Below are 23511 nucleotides of genomic sequence, written 5' to 3' on the forward strand. Positions count from 1 at the left end.
AAATGTCTCTTCTTCACCAATCTGTGCATTACAGTCACCTAACAGAATTTTCATATCATACTGGGAAAATTTATCAAAGACCTGTTCTAACTCTGCATAAAAAATAATCTTTAGTATTATCATCTTTATCTTCCGTTGGTGCATGTATGTTTATTAAAATAATTCTACACCACCTACTCTGTAAAACTGCATACGATATCCTATCATTAATAAATTCTACTGTTTTAAGAGCAGAGATAATTCTATTATTTATGAAGAAACCACTGGCCACAGTGGCTCAGTCGGTAACGCGTCTGACTACCATGCTAAAGGTCCCGGGTTCGATCACCGGCCGGTTCAAATCCGGGAACTTTTCTAACGGTGGAAGCGGCCCCGGCGCCCACCCAGCGCCGAATAACATGGGTACCTGGGGGAAACCCTGGGGGGTAAAGGCGGTCAGGGGCGTGATGCTGATCACATCACCCCCACTCATGACCGGATCAAGAAAGTGTGGGGCGTTACCCCCACACCCCCTATACGCCTTCATGGCGTGGTGTTATGCACAGGGGAACACTTTACCTTTTTTTTTACCTTTTATGAAGAAACCTGTTCCAAAATTATGATTTTCGGTACCACCATAGGAAAAAGTATAATTTTTAGTTTTACAATTCCCTTCTTCTGGTCATCTAACTTCCTGGACAGCTACTACACCTAATTTATACTGAACTATCTCATTAATTGTAGACTGAAATGCCTCAGGCCAGCAAAGGATCAGAACATTCCAGGTGCCTAATTTAATATCCTTATTCCTAATGTAGGGAAAAATATACAAATAACAACACTCCACTTCTTTTATTAAACAATTTTTACAATGTAACTTTAATATATACATATGAACATATAATAAAATATAACCTTAAAGAATCTAATTTCTTATTCACCATGAATCAACAGGGGGAAAGTCACAACAAAAACTTTTTCTCTCTAAAACACTTGAGTTAATACTAAATATTTGGTATAAATAGTAACCATAATGAAAAATTGTGTTTCAATTTAAGAACAAAAATACTTCTACAAATAAGTTGATATTTGTTCATAGCTCAAAATACATTTTTTCCTTGCAAGTTAAGTTTACGGATGTTTTATTTTGTTGTTTTTGATCATGCAGATATAAATATCATGTGTCACACACCAAGTTAATATTTAACAATTGTATGTAATGTCACGAAAAAGGCGAGAGAGCTTTAGAAATTGAATGTGTGAACTTGGTACAGTCATTTCTGTTTAAATTTGAAAACCATGGAATGTTGTGACAGAGGGTATAGAGAATTTTTCTGCAACTATTGTCAGCTGTCTTCACAATAGTTTTACAACGTAAGCTATTTTTAGTTTTAGGAGAAAAATCTATACATATGATTATATAAAATGACCATAATAAAAGCTCATTGCACAGTGCCATGAAGGTACCCAGGTTGTGTGGGGAAAAGGTTTGCATTTTCCACCTTGGCCATAGTGGGGGTCATGCAATCAGCAGAGAACCTGGAACCACTATGCAGGGGCATTGTGGGAAAAATCCTCCGTTGGGATTAACCAACATGGGAATTGAACCCAGTGTGTCCCACAATGCCTGGAAAAGCCCTTGAAAGAAAATTTATGCTATGAAAACATATACACTAGTGTCCAAAATTAAAGCAACAAACAGAAATCCTTTCCTAGTGTGATTTTTTTTTGATAAATTTGCCAAGTTTAACCTGTTGCTATCATGATTTTTTTTTTATAAATCCTGGCACATTAAGGTTAGTTAGTCATAGTTGTCTATGACGACAAATATTACTATCACCTGATAGTATTATGTGGTCAAATGGACACGCGGGGAAAAATTTCCGTTTGTTGCTTTAATTTTGGACATTAGTATATATAAACTTACTTAAAACTACTTGCTGAATTGTAAGTATACAATCCACCATTTTGGTGCACTTTTTATCACACTACAAAACTAACCATACACTGCAAACTATCCACCTACATTTTCAATATTCTTTGATAAGGAAGAAAAAAAGGAATCAATTTACATTATGCCGCCTCTGCAAGAATTTTTCAGATGAACTATGAACAGAATTGAATATGCCAAGTTCACTCATGCCTTTATCAGAAGTTATTCTCCTTAACCATGGAAAGTGCTGACACAGTATGTATTGTGACATGTGACACATTGGCAGGATGTGCATAAATTCTCACAATTTAACGAGAATACCTGCAGCAAATGAGAAAGCTTTGTGTTTTGGGAACTGAAGAGAATGTTCATGTTCTCTCCGACCTTACCATCTCCCTGACAAAATGTATAATTCCCTGTTCTGTAATAACAATAAGTCTCTTCCCATTGGTTCGCTTAGTCTTACCTTTTACACCATATCAAACTGTTTGAATATTCTCATTGCATACACTTGGATTTGGAGGCAAAGTAGACCAAATGATTGGCTTCTCCAGTTGCATAATGATTAAATAAACCAATTAAATCTTGCCACCAATGGAAGAGTAATCAATCAAATTGAAGGCTGAGAACCTAACACAGCCTATCAAACATATTTAAGTATGATATTTGAGCTGCAAAACTGCATTATGATAAACCATATATTTAATTTAATATCAAACTACAATAAATCCCCCCATAATCTGACATATTTAAGTAACATCAATACCATGATTCTCAATTTTCTATTATTATTTGGCCAAATTTCTACAATGCTTTCCCAACTGATTTGGCTCCTTTATTTCATTAACATCATTAAGTCCCCATAATTTGGAGGGATAAAAAAAGTACAACATATATACTAAACCTACACTACTATAATATGTTAAGAATCACTCAAAATATCTCAAAATATAACAGTACTCAACAAAATACTGACACATAATGACTAAAAGCATTAAACAGTACAAAGCTAGCTGTTTAAGACAATGTACTCAAATACATCAAAACTGCATAGAAAAAATACGAGGGCAAATCAAAATGTCAAGGCACTTTCACATTTTTAAGGCTACTGCAGCCGAACAGTAAAAACATTTTAATTGTACAAAACATATCGGGAGTTCCACATGAAGCTTCTTTTCCTCTGGGAAAAAGTTTTAGAATTCTCTATTTCTTTGATAAAGAAACTCAGTGTGCATTGTGCAGACAAAGAAACTTGACAGACCCGAGAGTATGTTTTGTACTAGAAAACTTTATTGCTTTGTACGAGGAAGAAAAACCTTAAAAATTAAAGCTTATTAAAAAAAATGTGAGACAGGTTCTGACAGGATACAAGGCAAATTCATCAATTTGCCCCTTTGTTCAGCAAATAAATGATGCATGAATAAGGAATGCACCTAGCAAACCAATAATGATTTGCTTAAAATTACAACAGAAACCCATATACTAGTTATCTCCGAAGCTACCTAAATACCATTTTCATAATTCAGCCGCACATTAGTTTCACTGCATACAGTTGGATAGAGAAGATCACTGCAGTATGACAGAAATTACATAAAAGGATGGGAAGGGGGGGGGGGGGGTAAACATTAAAATTGTCCATGGGAGTTACACAGAAAATCCAAGTATTCTTCCTTTTGATTATGTAAATACAGGAAACTGTCTTTACTTTTTAATTTACCCTCGTACAAAGATACAAACAGCATGCTACATCTTGGTCAATTATGAACAACTTAAATATTTGCCAACACTTAAAAAACAATATACGAATGTGCACAGAAAACTATTTGAAAGCAATAGCAAGGGGACTAGTACTAAAAAATGGCATTTAGAATAACTAGTTTACATTTAAAGATCATTTTTTTAAACACTTGAAACCAAAGCAGAGTATCTAGTTGTTGCTTTTACTTTCTGCATTGTTAATAGTCATTTTTTAAACACAATATAAAAAGTGAAATTGTGCACAATAAGTATATGTATCAGAAAGATTGGACACAAACTTAAATCCTCAATTATTTCTCAACATCTTCCTGTATTCTTCGTTTCAATTATTGTCACTTCCTCATGAGTTACATACACAGATGTTTCCAGCAATCATTACACACTTCAAGTAATACATCTTATATGCAAATTTCTCAACAAAACATTACATATCTGAGCAAACATGTCCATGTTTCAATTTTGACTAAAAAGGTCTCGCACAGCTGCCATTGTGGAATGGTTCTTAAGATTTTCTAAAGTCACTGCACATTTGATTTGAAAATATACTTCTTCTTACAAATACCGATGAAGAGAAATGAAAAATTTAACTAACTACGATGGCAAGCTTTCAGAACTTCTATTTTTTAACGATAGCTCACTACTTTCGTTGTCTAACATCTGAGTCCTTTCCATGGTCTGGAGTATTTTTTCTGCAAAGAAACATACATATTTATACATGCTAAATTAATTTCAATATAATTTCAGTTACCTAATGTCTATTTTCTACTTCTCTGGTTTAAATGTGACTTATCATGGATGGACAAGACAGTTGTACGCTACTACTCTGGTTAAGACTTGAACTCTGAAAGTTCTCAAAGATTGTGAGGCCTTTAATGATGATCTGTTATACTTAATAATATACATGTCACAAGTTGCACATAAAAATTATACTTCCATGTGTCATAACCCATGTCATCCTGCAAAGACCCTAAAAGATAGGAACAATGTAAAAATATCTGATTGCTCCGAATGACAGTCATGTTTTTTGGTGGATGCACAGTATCAGTGAGTAGAAAGGTTACAAATATTCAGATACTATTCAAACAAGTGTTCTCAGGTTAGCAGTCAGGTTAATTCAATGTTAGCATCCAATGTTTCGAGCGCATACGTTGATCATGATCATCAAGGTGATGAGGGTAATGTATGCGCTCAAAACGTTGGACGCTAACATCTAGTTAACTTGGCTGTTAACCTGAGATCACTTGTATGAATCATGTTGCCAGGAAAGCCACAATTCCTATTTCAGGTACCTATGTTGATGTATCACTATCAGAAAGTATCAGCTGAAATTTATTAATTGATAAATAATAGTTTAGAAAAATAAGAGTTTGGATATTATGTGGAGTTCATAAAAATGCCACACTACACTTTTGTGGAGTCTAAATATCCTGGAAATCAAGGTGGGTCTATTTAAATCAGGTTGATTTAAATGACTAAATAAATAATTTATAGAATAATGTACATAAGAAATTTGTAGATCTCAGAATCACTTTTCCTGAAAGTTCATTAACCTTGTAATCATTTAATGGTGTTTATTAGGCTCTAAGAAAGGAAAAGAAAGGGAACAAAATACATACGTACTTATGGTGCGAAGCTCGAACGAAAGGAAATTTAATGTGTCAACTGTAAACACACTTAAATTTCTCTTAATTTAAAATTCAATAATTTTTACAGGCAAACATTTTGTGTAGAAAAATACACAAAATACTAATCATGTTAAACCGTAAATAGTGTCATTATCATTAAACTGTAAATAAACATGGCAGCTTATATTTTGCAAACTATCGTTTAAAAAAGTTGTCGAAATTCAGCTGCAAAGACTATAAGAATATTTTAAGTTACGATAATAGAGTACATCCAGAAAGTTTTTGTTTCACTGGAAGAAAAGTTACTGATATTATTATAGTTTTATTAACACACTCAACAATAACAGAAACAGAAAAATTTATATTTACATATATTTTTTATTTCCTCTAATCAAGCTGTTCAAATCATTTACAGGGCAATTTTCTATAGAAAGCCTTTATGTAAAAACATAACTATATGCATGGTGCCAAGAACCTAACAAGCAATTTTTAAAGTGTGTTTTAAAAAAAAAAATTTAAATTAAAAAAAATCATCAAAATGATTTTTTAAATAAAAATCATTTTTATTCACCTGCTGGAAATTATGCAAAATTTAAAGTTTTCATTTATTTTACACCAGAATTGTGTGAAAAAAGATGATTTTGTGATCAAATGACAGTTATTTTAATATTTCAATGTAATTCTTCATTATTTCAAAGCAAACTCTGGTAAACTGATATATCTAATTGCAGTGAAATACTTACATAATGACATCAATTACTATTTTGAACATCTTTTTAATTGTTACAATTGTCAAGTATTGGTATCAGTGGGACTTGTTAAGAGCACAGACATCAGTATTGGTATTGGTTGAAGGTGGTATCTGTTCATTCCTACTGGAAATAGTATTCAACTTACTGAGAGAGAAACTGACTGTTCATTTTTTACATAATTGAATTTGGTAGATTATTTACTCACTGGACACAAAGAGTGAATTCATTTCTCCTGAAGCACCAATAAAACACAGCACATATTGGGAACTTTAGTAACACTATACCAATACTGGGTTTACTCATTCCTGACAATGATACGGTAAAGAGAAGACATTAAACAAATTCAGAAAACAATTGATTTCAGTATGGATGACTAAACAGTCAAATCACATTTTTCTTTCTTTTTATTTTGGTTAAGTCACTTTTCTACCTCTTGGGCTAATCACTACTATGAGGACGAAATAAGGATATAGATAATAAATACACGTAAGTGGATTACTAACTTTATCCGAGAGACTTACTTTTAACGGTTCTATTAAAGGGAATGAAAGAATATAGATGATGGGAAACTCCATGCCTTATACATGGTTCGAAACTGAGACATCTAATTTTGCAGCACCCTATGTCGATCGTTCTGGCGAAGAGGCTGGAAACAAAAGTGTTAAATCATGTGAACACCATTCCACACTGTGTTCCGCTAGACTTTCCCAGATAAACGCAAGGTTGGACATTCACCCAGTTTCAGATTGTATGAAGAGAAAAGTTCCTCACCATGTACTGACCCCATTTAAATACGAGGGTTTGAAAGAATGTTATTGGCAACGCTGCTGTCGTCATGTCACACATGAGAGAGCATTGCTGTTCCCAGTACATCTAGAGGGAATGCATAGCTGTTCAATGCACTCATTGTCGCTAGTGCATTACTTGCAGATGGACACATACGGACCTCTGAAGTGGTGTTGTGAAATCAGACCACTGCGCTTTGAAGGGATCCTTTCGAAGAGAGAGCAACATTAATGGATTAAAATTGAGCTAGAGCATGGCAGAAATGCAACAAAATGTCATGTGGGTGTTCGATAACCGTATGGCATTGAAGCCTTGACATATCTGAGTGTCATATTGCCATATTATAGTCCACAGGATGCACCTCGAGACCAGGATGCATCCTCCACACTGACAATGTCCTTGTCAGAAGACTGATACCTAACAAGCCACCATCAGATATGGCAAGGCTTCAATGACACAGGCTTTTCGGACACCAGCATGACATTTCGTTGCCATTTCTGCCAATGTTAATTCATTCATATTGGTCTCTCTTCAAAAGGATCCCTTCACAGCGCAGCGGTCTGATTTTACACCATTTCACAGCTCCATATTAGTCTGTCTGTATGCACTGCACTAGCTACAATGAGCATGTTGAACAGGTATGCCTTCCTTCTAGATGAACTGGGAACAGCAACGCATTTCCTTGAGAAAGACGATCATACGCGACGTGACGACAGTGTTGCCACTCCACTAGAGATCTGCGTAGGAGGGCATGACTCACTGCAAGAAGGAATGTCCACTTATCAAACCTTGCACATGTTGGGACCCAAGCCCTTGATGCACGGTGCATGTTGGGCGGACGAGGGCTGACGTTATCCCTGCTTGGTTCTTTGCTGGGCAGGATCCACGTGCTTCCAACTGCGGTCGCCGACTAACGAGTCACGCTCATGCTGGAGCAGGTATTCACAGTTCATCCGGGACTTTAGGCGTGGGCTCTGCGGGCCATGGTTATTCTTGGCACAGCGCTAAGGGAATTATTTAATAACTGGAGAGATGGTTCAGAATTCTTGATGAAACCTACATAATTAGATTCAGCGTTACAAACTATGTGTTTGACATGATTATTTTAAACTCCGTTCCAGCACAAAATAAAGTATAAGCGTAAGTAGCAGGATACGCAAAGGACCGACAAGAATCACAATTTGCAAGGTTGGCAAAAGGGCGGAGTGGTTAATGCAGGTGCTTGGGGAAACTTCATTTTCAAAACTTTTTTTAATGTGTCGTTGCATTTCTATAGTTAATTAGAACATTGGTAAACTGAATAAAGAAAATATAATTGATTTAGTATTCTTATGAATTTGATTATATTTCTTTAAAACTATCCTCTTAAGAAAATTGTCTGGTCGTAAGACATTATTAGTTTAAGCCTACTTACCAACAAATCTAGAACATTTATTATATGGATGTTTAATTACGAATTTGCCGACATGCGTGACAGAGTGCTTAGCACAGCACACTACGATGCTAGGGATTCCAGGTTTGAATCCCAGCCTGGGCATAGGTGTTCCTTACGAGTGTCCCTTCATCAGTTACCATATCATCACTCATGCTCATCGTCACGATTAGCCAAAAGTGGAAGGAAAACGATGCTAAATGAAAAATCAAATTAAATTGCATATTTATGAAAGAAGAAAGAATATGGATTTTTTAATCAATTGTGACGCCTTTGAAGTATTTATTACAAAATGTAAAGGGGAAAATTTTGTTTCGTAGGTTTTAAGGTTGTCAGTAATTCGATCAATATGAAGTAGCCTATGTTAGGCTGACTTGTTTAAAATCACAAGATAAGAGAGACTGAATTGGTCTCTAATAAAACACAAAGTTAGAGTTGATATTTCGCTTGGTTTAGGACCACGCTATAACCACAGTAGAGACTTGTCATTTTCTGGTATGGATAAGCCCTTTCAAATGGGCACTCCAAACTATATAGTACACCACAGTACAGGCTGAGAATGCTTCCTATGCCCTTCATGTAATTGTAATTGTGACCTAGATTTGTGCTTAACTATTAAAACATGGTTACCAGCACTACATAATGTTCCCTGTTTGAAATTAATAAACCTATGTTTGAAATTAATAAACCTATCAAACGGGAAGTCACTCTACAGTCGTTTACATTTAACATTTTAGATTTCTCCTGAGCAGCCTTTTCATACAGTGACATTCATAATTCGAACATTGTATTATCAGTTGTAACAATATTTGCCTGTACCAGATTTGCAATGTGTATAATAAGTGTTCCTGTATTCCCTGTCCGCCCCTGCTCCTGATGCCCGTACTCCCAGTACAGTAGACAGCGATGGCCATCAGCTGCCCATCCAATGTTGAACCATGCTGGGTACTGATGGGACACCTGAAATCTTCCCCTTCACATGGGCAAGTTGGGTTGGTTCACAACAACAGCTGCACAGGGCAGGTATTTCTTCCCATTATGTCTGGTGGGCAATGGATCACATTTGCAAACCTCTAGTTGCCACTACTTTCTTTCCAACCCTCAAACCTGAAGGACTCAATATTTAAGTTCTTAAGTGTAGCAAATATTTGTTTAAAGCTGCTCATCAAGCATCTTTTTTTCATAATTAGCCTATACAACGCACTCTGTTAGAATAGTAATCTGATGGGCTAATAGTTTATATCAAGAATTTTTGTATTTGAACAATTTCCAATGTAAATAAAAAAAAAACAAATATAAAAGCAGAGCTAACGTGATACCAATTTCAATCAATATCCACACTGATGTCCATACTGTTACTAGTATCCACTGATACTAACACAGGGTGGCCACTCGGGGAACATGATAAAATTCAAGTATAATTCCTGGGTTTCAATGCAAATTTAGAAAAATTCAAGGCTACAAGCCGATGTTTTCTCAATTTCAACTTTACGTTAACCTTGCCACCTACACACACCAATATTTAGGGATGGGCCGATATGAAATTCTGGCCGATACCGATATAAAATTTACCGATACCAATAACCGATATTCTAGCGATCAGATATAAAATTAGAAATTTGAAGAAAATTGAAGAACCTGAAAGGTTCATTGACCTCCTCAATAAATGTGTGTTTCAAGGTGACTGCAGTGAAAAAGAAGTTGGACATTTAGACATTTACTTTTTTAGAAAGTAGGACATGGAGATTATCCATAAAAATCGCTGCAACAAAATGGCAGAAGTTTGCACTATATTATCAGATATTTATCCATTTATCGGATCGGTAAAATAATCGTTAATTTTACCGATACACCGCTGCGCCTATATTGGCCGATACCAATAGAGTACCGATTAATCGGTCCCATCCCTACCAATATTATTAACAAAATTAAGGGTCTGTGTGATTCCAACGTATCCAAAAAATCTGATTCAATTCAATTAAACGGTAAATAATGTTTAAAATATTTAAAGTGAGGAGTTTCACATACTTGAATTATATCTACAAGCACAAGTCACAAATGTTACGGGATTTACTAATCTAGTAAAATTGTTAATTGTTTAAGAATTTCTAACTGAAATTTACCTAATCAATTTCAAGATATCTTATCTTGCAATAATGTTTCATCTATCAGATAGATTGTTTTGCAAAGGACACTAACAAAGTACATGGATTGAGAGAATTCTGTTTTATTTTCCGCGCAGCTTTATTCTCTTTCTCGATAAAAATAAAAGATAAGCTGTGAAAAACTTGCCTCAGGGCATTAATAAATATGTATTAATTCAATGGAATTTTGATTAATAAAAGTTGCAATTTTTCACGTCTACGGAGAAAATTTCACGTAGAATTCCCAGAATTCAAGGAATTCCCGGTGAGTAGCCACCAACTAATACTGATGCTTAAAAACTGTACCAAATTATAAGTTGTTCAAAATATCAATTAATATTAGTGTGCAAGTATTCCACTACAATTATATTTATCAATTTACGAGTTTTGATTTAAAATATTGAAAGAATTACACCAAACTACTATGACTTATGTTACACAATCACAAAATCCTGTTTTTAACACAATACTGGTGCAAATAATGGAAACTAAAATTTGTGTACTTTCCAGGATAATTCAAACCCCCAAAAGTGTAGCATATCGTTTTTGCTGACTCCGTGAAAGACCAAAATGTCTGATATATTCCCAATAAATTCCAACTCATACTTTCCGGTACTGATACATTAAAAAATGCTTTTTCATCCTAGCAAGCTGTGCTCTTCTGCCAATTTTGGTTAATTGTGACAATGAAGATGAAATTGATGTAGGGACACTCACCAGTAACACCCATGTCCATCCTGGGAACTTCAGTGGCGAGATCAAAAGTAGACCACTTAACATGCAGGGCCACCGAGATGTCTACTTCATTTTACATTAAGTTTATTTAATATTGCAGTCTATTTTCTTCTTAACTTTGCAACAAATACAAAAGCTTGAAATATATCTTCAAGCCTTTCAGAGATCCCCTGAAAGGGCAGAACACCCCACAGGTTAAGGAGAGCTCTGGGCTAGGTAAGAACATGGAATAAGAATCTGGACCAGGAGTACGCTTCAGCAGCAGCGGCGAGAACATGAACCCGATTCTACTTGCATGGTATTAAGCAAAAGTAACTTACTGCTCTGGGCTCTGGTCGGTGTCACTTTCCTCCATCTCAGCCTTGTTCCTCTTTTTCTCATATATAAAGATGATGGCACAGAGTACAGCAACTTCAGCGCAGATTCCAAGGAAGGGCCATAGAGCAGCATACTTGTCTACAAAAATAACAATCATTCTATACACAAGTGAAAGAAAAAAGAAAGAGTCAGAATCGGAGGCAGCATTAAAACTGACAATGGCAAAATAAAATAGAACAGTTGATATTTAGAGTGTGCATTGAAATTAGATCATTCATATCGCTTAGTGAACTAAAAAAAAATATACTTTAACACTTCAATAATACAAAAGAATTAAAATAACATTATCATATGTACATTTTGCGTATATTTTTTACAGGTTAGTATCAAACTTGTTTAAGTTCCTTGAACGTAACTAACACATTGCTCATAATTCTTTATATAAAAAAAATCATTAATGTTTTCTATGAAGATCGAACAGCATGGAGGTTGCAAGGAAAGGCCTGCCCTTGGCAGAAAACACTGAATGTTTCCTAATCCTTTTTTTAAAGTCACTTCACTGAATAAAATTAAAGCCTTTATTTAGTAGTTCCAACACAGTATCAAATTCTGAATCTGATATGGATTTTCTTCTAAAAATTAAAGTTATATTCTTGAGCAAAAATTATCTCCCTCAAAGCAATGTTAACACCAATGCATTGCAATGTAGTACTATATGGCGTACACTTTTAGAATACGCAGCCAGTGCTGTCGCGCTGTTGCCAAACCAACTGCTAGCGGAATGGAAACACAGATAATTCGCTGTGTCCAATATTCAGCTTTTTATGGGTATAATACATGCACGTGATATTTGAGTACAATGAAATATATAGTGAAGAATTCTACACAGGATTATATCATATCACAGCAGCATATAAGAGAAACTCGTACCTGAAAGAAGTTTGAAGGTACGTATTTATTGTAGGGGAACTGCAAGGTCATCATCATCATCGCTCTCGTTTTTGTTTTCTGGCATGTTTCCTAGGAGATTTGAATAGGGATTCTCCAATTTCTGTAGTAGATACTTTACCCTGTTTTATAATGCGCAACACAATATGCACACATACACCACATGCTTTAGCCGTAAGTTCTCGGCTCTGAGAAAACACTGTTTCAGCACGCATGTCTTGCGAACGCCAATTCTTTGAAGTAAGAATAAGCTTTAAAACTAAGATTTCTGTCTTGTGAACGTAATACGAGTATTTACCCTTGGTGCCTGTACTACTGGTACATACTAGGTTTCGAGAGAGATGTTATTAATTTGATTTGATTTATTTTACTTTGCTTTTCTGTCACTTTTGGCTAATTGCAAAGATGGGAATGAGTGATGATATAATGAAATTGATGAAGGGACGTTCATAAACATCCATGTCCAGGCCAGGATTCGAACCCGGGACTCCTGGCATCGTAGAGCGATATGCTAACCACTCCACAATGGCGCCGGCGCGACATCATTAAATAACACTCATGCAACACACACGCTATTGCATACCTATCGAGCATAAGGGCTGTATTGCACATCGCGCTAGGATGCCAAGGGTCCCGGGTTTGAATCCAGACCTGGGCATGGATATTTGTGAGTGTCCATTAATCAATTTCATCGTTCTTTGTAGTTAATCAGTGGTGACTTATTCATTCTAGTTTTTGGACTTCGGACACAATTCCTCCACACACATAGTCTCTATAGACTATTCATACACATTGCACACCAACCCCGCTTTACGTCAACATGCAATCTGGGGCGGTCCAGTCCCCGGAGATCAAGGTGGAAACCTAATGGTGCCACACGAAGCTTTGATCGTGACCTTGATGTGGTCATCTGACAAAGTGGAGCCTGGGCCACTCATAATCTTACCTGGCATTTTTTTGTATATAGAGTTCCTTGTGACCGACAGACGCGGTGGAGCCTAGGCCACCAAGAATAATCCTCCTAGGCAACCAATTATGTGACCTAACAAACTACATGCTACCCTGAAGGCGGATGCAGATTCAGCCTCCGAAACTTAGATAAATCTCTTTAAAAAATAACAGTGGCTAAAAGTCCAAAAACTAGAATCAATATCATCATATCATCACTCATCTCTATCTTCGTAAATTAGCCAAAAGTGGCAGAAAAAGCGAAGTAAAATAAATAAATCAATAAGGGCTGTATTGAATCCTCTCAACTGTTCTTCATGCCGTACGAGTAAAATTATCTTACACCGCCCTTGTTATGAAAACGCTGAACTCAAAACTGACCCAGACTCGAAATGTTTGTGAACACACAAGACAATGAAAGGCCATGGTGCATATTCAGCCGAATTTGACACCCATAGCTTTACCAAGACACAACAATTCATCAGGGTCAACACGGTGGCAACAAAAAAACAACAGACGGAACAAGGAAGGAAAACGAAAGGGTCATTGTGTGTGTGTGTGTAGAGACGTGTTGTTTCCCGTGTTTCTTCGAGAAACGATAACTCCGGCTATAGGCGACGGAAATTCATGGGACTTGGACAGTCAGGTTCAAAACGTTGTGCCCCATCTTATGATGAACCTAAAAGTTTATGAAAACTTCTTGCGTGCAAGAAAAATACAGAACACTGCGTTTAACTCGCACGCCGCAGTTTCCTAACTGTACAACATTGCACTCCTGCCATTGGGTGGTTGCCACGCACACCCTCTGCGTGGCTCTGCCCGATATCGCTTCTAAAACAGTGCGTCGTAGAGGGAGATGATTTTATAGTGCAGGTTTCCACATCTTCACTTACTAGTCCTGAAAACTTTTCAAGACAAGAGTAAAATTTTTAAATTAAAAGAAAAAAACATTGAAAAGAAGTCCACTTTTTGCTCAGATAGGCTAATCAGAATAGAAGATAATAGTTTACAGTGGGATCCAAATCACTATGCAACGTGTCTCCACCAAGAAGTTAAACCGGGACCACTTGGGCAGTGATCTTCAGCATATTTTCTATGGTATGCCAATGCATGGGCTGCACTGTTTCAGCCATGTTCAAAGAGACAGTGCTAACATTACAAATATGATTGATTGATTTAGTTTACTTTACTTCGCTTTTCTGCTACTTTTGGCTAATCGCGAAAGCATTACAAATAATTACATGGGTTCTGCAGTTCAATACACATTCACTTACTGTACTCTTTTCTTATGAAACAATACAACAGCATTGTTAATCATTGCACAGAACTGTTATATTCTGTACTGGGATCAGTCACTGCAACACCACAAAGAAGCATAATGAAACAATGTTGAATGTTGTTGTTGTTATTATTTTAAAAGCAAATTAGCCATCGTGGGCTTTAGTGAACCGCATGCAACCTGCAGGTTGAAGGCCATTGGCTTGGGGCTCCCCAATTGGCACATTGGTAATGCAGTTGCCTTGTAATCAATGGTTCAATCCCCGGTGGAGAGACATTGCACAATGGTTTGGATCCCACTAGTAAACTGAAGGTCTATCGCGATTAGCTTACCTGAGCATAAAAGGACTTAAAACATTTGAAATTCTGGCTTCTTTACTACAGAGTGATAAGTCTTTGCCACTAAGCTATCTTTCACAGTACTTTATGTGCCAACCAAGTTTATATTAATGCTGATACTCAGATATTGTTATTGGAAAGTAAATTTTTGTGTAGGGAAAGAATGGAGTTTGTACATAAATATATATTTTTAGCATAGTTCAATCAAATAATATTTTAGAGCAACATTGTCATTTAACCATTATGAAGAAGCAGTGAATTTATGGTCTAGGGTTTCAAAATAATTTGACATCTCTCTCCCACCAGTAGAAGGGGGTCAAATCCGTATTTGTTCAATATCATATTGACTCTGTTGTCACGGTTAATTCAGTAACTTGTAAAGGACAGGGCTTACATATATATAAAGGGCAACGCTTCTGAAACTAGCTTATGAATGTGACAACAGGAAAAGAATTGAATTATGTTTACCTTTAACTCTAAGAAACGTCGTTGTAGAGCTCGCGTTAGCCAAGTTTTCAGCCATGCATTTGAAATCTCCTCTGTCTGCCAATACTGCTTCCTCAATTATGAAGATGGCATTGTGAACATGATTGACATTTTCCTTCAAAATAACGCGGTCTCGACTCTCTTCATATGTTTCATTTCCTACATTAAAGAGAAAATATAGAAAGTTAACAACATATTAATGTAAACTCTACTTAAAAAGTTTTTACAGCTTACCCATTAATTATGAACAGAGAACAGATTTATATGTAAATACATGTTTATGTATGAAGCTGCAATCAGTTATATTTTGTACTATTTTTGCGCATCATGGCATGTAGACTACAAAAAATCAGTTTTATTTTTCCATATTTGTACATATATTAGATTTGGGCTCATATTTTACATATTTTAGTTATTTTTACATATTATTTCTACGAGGGTGATACAAATGAAAACCTTAAAAGTGCAATAATATTCCGAAAATTTGTACAATTGATTTGTTAAGTTGGCAGGAGTTATCCTTGTGGTTGAAAGAATTATCAACAGGTGGCAACATGATGCTGCAACACTATAGAAGAAGCAGCGTCAGCATAAAGGGTTTTTTTTTAGTAGTAAAGGTGTTACACCACTTGAAATTCATTGCAGGATAAAAGCGCAGTACGGTGATTCGTGTGTCCCTGCAGCAAGTCTACAAGTGGTGTAGAAAGTTTAAAAGCGGCGTAACTTCTGTGTAATACACCCCTCGACCGGGCCAGGCACACCACATAGTGACAAACAAAAACATCGCCGCAGTGGAAGAGCTTGTGAAGGAAAACAGGCATATTACTGTGAAGGAAATAGCCGCCATTTTGGATATTTGTGCTCGCACATGCATACATTCTTGTTCGGTTGGTTCAGTTGACTTTATATCCTAGTATTGGAAACTTAAACTACAACTAGCTTATTCTTAATTTCAAATCACTCAAAGCCTGACTTACCGACAACCCAGGTTATATTTGGTACAGGGAAGCCTGTTATACTGCAGTTGAGCTCCAACTTCTCACCTTCCACCAGATTCGTGTTCTTGGGAAGTTTTGTTGTAGGTTTTGCTGAGAAAGATAAAATATATCACAACAGGGACAAAAACCAGTGGTACAAAATTGAAAAAAGAAACTTCGCAAGGAATTTTTTTTAGTTAGTTACTCTCAGTTGCTCATCCAATGTATCTGGAAAACCCTCTACTTTGTCAAGATCTCTTCTTTTTCTTGTCATTGGGTGCTTTTATTTGATACATTATATCTGACACACAAAAAGAAAGAAATAAAAAAGCTACACGTATGAGCTTGAATTGCCCACCTACGGTAACACTTAGACCGAATTGGAAAGTTGCTATGCTAAAGTTTCACAATTGATTGTGCCATTCGATTTGTTTTTGTTTACTCGTAGACAGCCCGTTAATGTTGATTCCTGCCCTCGATTATACTGCCAAGCTGCTATAATGGGAGAAGTGAATTATTCAAAGATAGCACCTTAAAACTTGAGAACAATTAGCATCAGTATAGAGCTGACAACAGATATATCCACATTGGAAAGCCTTAATTCAAATATAGAGATATCAGCTGATGCTTTGTCTGTTAAAGTATCCTAAGAATTTAATTTTTTTTTCAGTGCCATTGTTTGTAGATTGATTCACAATTAAAAGACAGTTTATTTTAATATTCTGATCACCTAGTGAATAAATCAATGGATATTTTATAGGATTCTTTTTTTTTTTAGATTGATGTAGCATGCTTACCAAAAGCTTGTTTCAATCCTCCTCCTGCTTAGACAGGCTAGATATAAAGTGGCATTCGAATCACTGTGCTGTGTTTCTCCACCATAAATCAAATCCAGGAACTATTGATTGATTGTTTATTTTACTTAGCGTTTTGTGCCTCTTGGCTAATTTGCGAAGATGGGGATGAGTGATGAAATTGAATGGACATTCACAAACAACCAAGCCCGACCGGAGTCGAACCCGGGACCCTTGGCGGCGCAGCGCGATGTGCTAACCACTCGGCCACAGGGTCGGGCTCCACGAACTATTTGGCATGTTTGGCTAATCGTGAAGGATGAGCGATGATATGATGAAATTGAAGAGACCCTCGCTAAAGGGCTGCACAAGACCTGGAGCAGACCAGTTCGCGAGACATCACTCCTGGAATGCCATGCAACCTGCGCAACACACTCGCTTGAGCATCTTGCCTGACCATCTTCCCAGATCATTCTTGGCAGGTATTGAAACCCCGCCGGGTACCCGCAGTCGTTAAGATACCTAGTAGGTCTCTGTGCGTTCATTCAATCAACTGCACGCCCCTCCCTCTGCATGATGTAGTTGCTTCGAGTAGAAACTGCACCGGTCGCACACCTGTCTGCAGTGTTGCCAACTGCAATAGATTTTCACTAATTACAAAGGGAACTCAAAGCTTCGAAAGCCACATCGCCAATGAAATGAGATTTACGAATGTTGCTACCCCCCCCCCCCCCCAACACACACACATTGAAATAGGTTTTCCGTGGCACAGAATCCATAAGTATATGTCGTAAACAACCAATATATATATAGGGATATAGGGCAGGACCGAAACATGTCACGTTCGACGCTGAGGTCGCGACTCGAACAACACACTGTTCTACTGCGAACACCAGGGCCGTAGCCAGATAGGAACCAGGGGCATTGCCGTTATCCTCATTTGGGGGGGGGGGGGGGGGGAATGGCAAGTACCTGTATAACGTGCCAATAACAATAATAGTAATAAAGTAGCATCAAAGGCATTATTACCCTCATAAATCACGCAAAAAGGGGGTAGAAGTCTGTTCTAACGCATTTGTGTTGAAACAGAGGATTTGAAATATTTTTTCAACATGTTAATTTCGCATTAGCTAATAATGGAAAACAAGCAGACAAACTGTTTTTGAAAGAAAGAAAGTGCATGATAAATGCATTCCGAATGTACATACATATGGCATGTAAAATTTTCATCTACAATATTTTCTCTTCACATGGAACGACGTAAAATAAGAAATACATATGTTACACTAAATTGTGTACATATTCAAAGCTTCCTTAAAGCATATATATTATTTAAATACATTCCATAATCAATTCAAGCATCTGATAACAAACCAACATTAATAGCAAATAATATCACGGGCTGCCATGGCATTCTCTGTTTTAAAACTTTTCTCACTTCTCACCTCCCATCAAGTGCTGATGTATTATCTACAGAGTACGCCTTTCGGTCAACCATCAGAACATATGTTGCTAAATAATATTTAATTGTGCTATCTTGACTTATTTATATTAATATTTTGTATTATTTTGCTATTTTTATTTTTGTTCTTTTCATTGTTACTGATTTCAGTGTAAAATGGCTACGTGCTGTATCTGAAATTTTCTCAATAAATAAACTTAGATCGTTCGGCGCCCAGGGTCGACTCCCGCTACCCCCTTGCTACGGCATTGATGAGACTGTATAATATATTATAATATATTTGTACTTTCATAAAATTTGAAATCAAGGGGTTGCAATTACCCCTCTGTTCTCCCTCTGCAGGTGCCCTTGGCCGTCTGGAAGGAAAATGCAAGAAAAATATGAAAACTAATTCCATCTTGAGAATCCTTTAGCCCTGATACTCTTAAATTCTGCTAGCCTGTTCTTGTACTTTAATGTTTGCCCCTCCGCTAGACTTAATTTCCATCCAAGATTGATGAGCAATGCCCCCTGACCCCCTCTGCAGGGTTCCTACTCAAAATCATGCATTTTTTTCCGGGACTTTTCAAGGATTTTCTATAATTGCTCCAGGACAAGTGTAGAAAGTAAGCATGGCAAAATACACATTATTACATATTTTCTATTATTAAAAACAAAGTTCTAAATTTTTTTTAATGCAGGCTCCCAACTCCCCTACACCTGCTCCTTTCCACACCTTTCATTTTTTAGTATAATGAAGGTTATTTAATTTACAATACAGAAAAAATAAATACAAGTATAAATAAGTTTATAAAAAATCACCATCTTATATTACAAATAAACAAGAATAATATCCTTAGAAAACTTGGAATATTTAGGATAGCAAACCCTTTTATTAACCATTATTATTATCATCATATTTTCTACCTCTGAGCGATACAAAATAATACAAAAACGCGGGGCACTATACATTACACTTCCATCACAAAAATAAAACTTATCACAAAACTATGACTACAGTACACAGCAACATGACATAAGTAAATAAACCACTATCATGACACTGGCCTGTTTTAAATGAATACTTATTGTAATTCATACAAATAAACGGGGTAAAGGAATTTCCAGGACAATCTCCAAAATTCCAGGTACAACTTGGAAAAAAATGTGACATTTCATAACATTTCAATGCCTGGAAGAAATATTTTTAAATTCCAGGTTTTCCAGGATGCGTAGGAACCCTGCCTCTGGTTATGCCACTGCGTGCCTGATTAAGACACTATGCAATAAAAAACAAATAGTTTTCAGTGAGGAGATTTTTGTTTGCTCGATCATTCATTTAAATAAATGGAGCTGTAATATTGCATGCATTTCCTGGCAATAAGATAAAAACTGCTTACACTGGAAGTGAAATCGCTAAGTATATAAATTCTCCTTGGAGGAGAGAGCTCCTGCTAGGACTTCGTAGGATTTAGGAGCTATGTAAGTACGCAACACTGACTGCAGCTGTCCACGTAGTTAAGAAACGCCTGGAGCGACACGCTGCCGGAAGGCTGTTTCCTTCCAGCAGGTTTTGCAGGTGCCCGGGTCTCACTGAATGCCCAGTTACCTTGTAAGGGCAGAGCACCTTGAAGACGAGGAACCCAGGTAAAGATGCAAGTGGACTCGTTGCCGTGGGCCGGAGACCAGGTATACCTGTTCTCGTGGGCAAGCGGGCAGCAGGTAGGCAAAACCCGACTATGCAGGCCTCTGACTCTCACCAAGAACACACATGCCCAGGGCAGGATTCGAACCTGGGACCCCTAGCCAGGGTTGTTAATTCTAATAGGTTCTATTGGGTTCCATAACAGGACCGGAACTTTTTTTTTCGCACAATATAAATTCAATCCAAGTTGTACATCGTTTAACTTCAATCCAAACCTACACTGTATTTAAATTAATCCATAAAGAGATTCCGGGATTGAATTGAATTACTTTAAAAGATAATAGGGTTCTTTACAGTTCAGAACCAATTTACTTGCAATTCCTTGATCTTTAACAACCCTGCCCCTAGTGTATTAACATGTGCTAACCCCTCTGACACAGCCCGACCCTGTGGCCGAGCGGTTAGCACATCGTGCTGCGACGCCAAGGGTCCCGGGTTCGAATCCTGGTCGGGCTTGGTTGTTTGTGAATGTCCATTCATCAATTTCATCCTTTCATCACTCATCCTCATCTTCGCAAATTAGCCAAGAGACACAAAACGCGAAGTAAAATAAACTAAATCAATCAACCCTCTGACACAATAGATCAGCCTCTTTATTAAAAGCCAACAACATTAGTCAATCCACTATCATGGAAGCCCATAGTCTAGTTAGTATGGAATACTTAATATTAACATCTATAACTATCCTACCAAAAAAAACAAAAAAACTTTAAATCATCACAGCTCTAACAGAATTTTTAAAAGTGATAAAATATTATGAGGGGGAGAGAACAAAATATAATACAAAAAGTCTTGAAAATGTTTTCCATGGAAGACCGCTAGATACTTACTAGCAACAAGGATTTTCATTTCCACTGGTTCGGTTTCAGCTGTGAGGTTTACTTGACATTTATAATACCCTGCATCTGATTCAGTTGCATGGTGGATAACCAACGAGTTCTCATCCTTCTTTATTGTATATTTGCTGGTATCATCAGTTGGAACTGGGACATTATTCTTGAACCTACAAGAAAGGGAAATGTGGGTAAGCAAACCACGTAGTAGGATATTCAAGAGTTTTTATAAAAGAGAGATGAGCATAAATTACAAATTTGTTTGGATAGGGATAATTTACCAGCTCCCATAATCAACATACAAAGCTCAAAATAGCAACAGAACTGTACATAGTGCACTTGTGTCTCTGTGTAATATGACCAAAGTGAAAATGGTGCTGACACTTAATTAGCATGTGCACCTCTCTTGTGGTATGCAAAGTTTGAGAGTGTAACAGCTTTTGAAAGAGAATTTCTCATCACGGTCTTATTCCTTGGATTGCATGATACCTCAAATTCACTTCTACCAAATTTCCTGAGATGGATTTATGAATAACAATACTTTGCACAACCACCTTACAGATGACTTCAAGGCAAAAATGTCTGTAGTATTTGCTAGTATTTGTAGTATCACTCCACAAAGGATAGAAAAGACATGGAAAGAACTGAGCACCCTGCCATTTTTTTTTAAATACTGACAATTATTGAGTTTTATTACTTGTGAATCCTAATACATTGGATATTATGTAAAATGTGTAATTTTCATTATTTTGTCAACAACATTGTGTGGGGACGGATAAATTTTGTGATTAAATGGTTTAATGGTTATCTGATGTGAAATTTTAGTTTGTAGCAAAACTCCGGTATATTGGTATGGTATAGTTACCATGGAAAAGTTATTATATATCAAAATTTATAAGCTTTGAAATGTTACAATTTTCAAGTATTTGTATTGGTTAGAATCAGGAAGAGTAGTGACATTAGTATCTTATCAGTTCGAAGTGGTACCAGCTCAGCCATAGCAGGAAAATTTGTTTTGCATTAGGCTTTATGAAATTAGCAACAATTAACACTCAGTACAGTCTATTGAGTCCATATATTCTTATAGTTAAGTATTCTTGTCCACAAAATTTACATAAAAAATATTCAAATGTCAACACATTAATGAAGTATGTGGTTTACTTTACTGGCAACACATTTGACTACTGTGATTCTGACGGTATATACCCACAACAAAGGTGGATTGATTTAAAGCAGGTTAATTTAAATCACCTAAAATAAAAATTTATAGAATAATGTACATACGGATTTTGTTAATATCAGAATCACTTTTGGTGAAAGTACATTAATATCTTAATCATTTAATGGTGTTTATTAGGCTCTAAGAAAGGAAAGGAAACAAAATATATGTAGTGAAGTTCACATGAAAGGAAATTTAATATGTAAATTTATCTGATTTAAAATTCAATAATTCTTACAGGCAAGAATAGCAAACCTTTTGTGCAGAAAAATATACAAAATACTAATCAAGTTAAATGGTAAATCGTGTCATCATTAAATGTAAATAAAAATGGCAGCTGATATTTTGCTAAATTCAGCTACGACGACTTTAAAAAATATTTTAAGTTCCAATTATAGAGTACATCCAGAATGTTTTATTTTCACTGGAAGAAAAGTTACTAAAAATATTATAGTTTCATTAACTCATTCAACAAACCTATCCATAGTAGGTTCATATATACAGTATCAGAAACAGAAAAATTTATACTTACATATAATTTTTTATTTGCTTTAATCAAACTGTTCAAATATTTTACAGGGCCGCTTACCAGAAAAAGCCTTTTGTATAGACAAACATATATCTATATGTATGGTGCCAAAAACCAGACATGCAATTTTAAGCGTGTTCTTTGTTTTAAAATAATTAATCAATTTAAATAAAAAAATCATCAAAAAATATTTTTTTAAATAAAAATCATGATTTTTATCCTCCCTGCTCACAACACTAGCTTCTTGTTTCATCATCATCATATCACTTACAAGAAGGCACAAGCTGATAAACTTTTTATGGAAGTTTATATACAGAGATTCAATAAATATTTAATAAATTTTTGCATACCTAGCAAAGGCTGCATACTTACCAACCAATCGTATACTGCTCAGGAGAAGAATCTGAAACGTTACACTGAAGTTGCAAATCCTTGTTGAAGTGAACTAATTTCATGCAAACCTCTCCATCTCTATCACAGTTGGGTTGAACAGCATTAGCTAGAAGGTACAAACATTGCATTAGAACTTGTTCCAAAGAGGACTTGTGGAAC

At 36.2% G+C, this 23511-nt stretch overlaps 1 protein-coding gene across 2 annotated transcripts in view; it reads right to left on the minus strand.

Annotated features, from left to right (window-relative positions):
* Positions 1–816: 816 nt before the first annotated feature.
* Positions 817–23511, minus strand: part of Bsg (immunoglobulin domain-containing protein Bsg) — a 29996-nt gene continuing 7301 nt past the window's right edge. The window contains exons 3-8 of one of the 2 annotated variants that reach the window (XM_083140274.1): positions 23332–23458; positions 21209–21381; positions 16439–16549; positions 15444–15620; positions 11465–11600; positions 817–4359 (exon numbers count right to left, since the gene is read on the minus strand). In XM_083140274.1, coding sequence (XP_082996400.1) covers positions 4308–4359; positions 11465–11600; positions 15444–15620; positions 16439–16549; positions 21209–21381; positions 23332–23458 — 776 coding nt within the window. In that variant the 3' untranslated portion in view covers positions 817–4307. Of the gene's footprint in view, positions 4360–6071; positions 6171–11464; positions 11601–15443; positions 15621–16438; positions 16550–21208; positions 21382–23331; positions 23459–23511 lie in introns of those variants that run through there. The other variant, XM_083140264.1, reaches the window with a different exon arrangement.

The sequence above is a fragment of the Lepisma saccharinum genome, chromosome 1 (genome assembly GCF_977018435.1).
Source record: "Lepisma saccharinum chromosome 1, izLepSacc3.1, whole genome shotgun sequence".
NCBI classification, from domain to species: Eukaryota; Metazoa; Arthropoda; class Insecta; order Zygentoma; family Lepismatidae; genus Lepisma; species Lepisma saccharinum.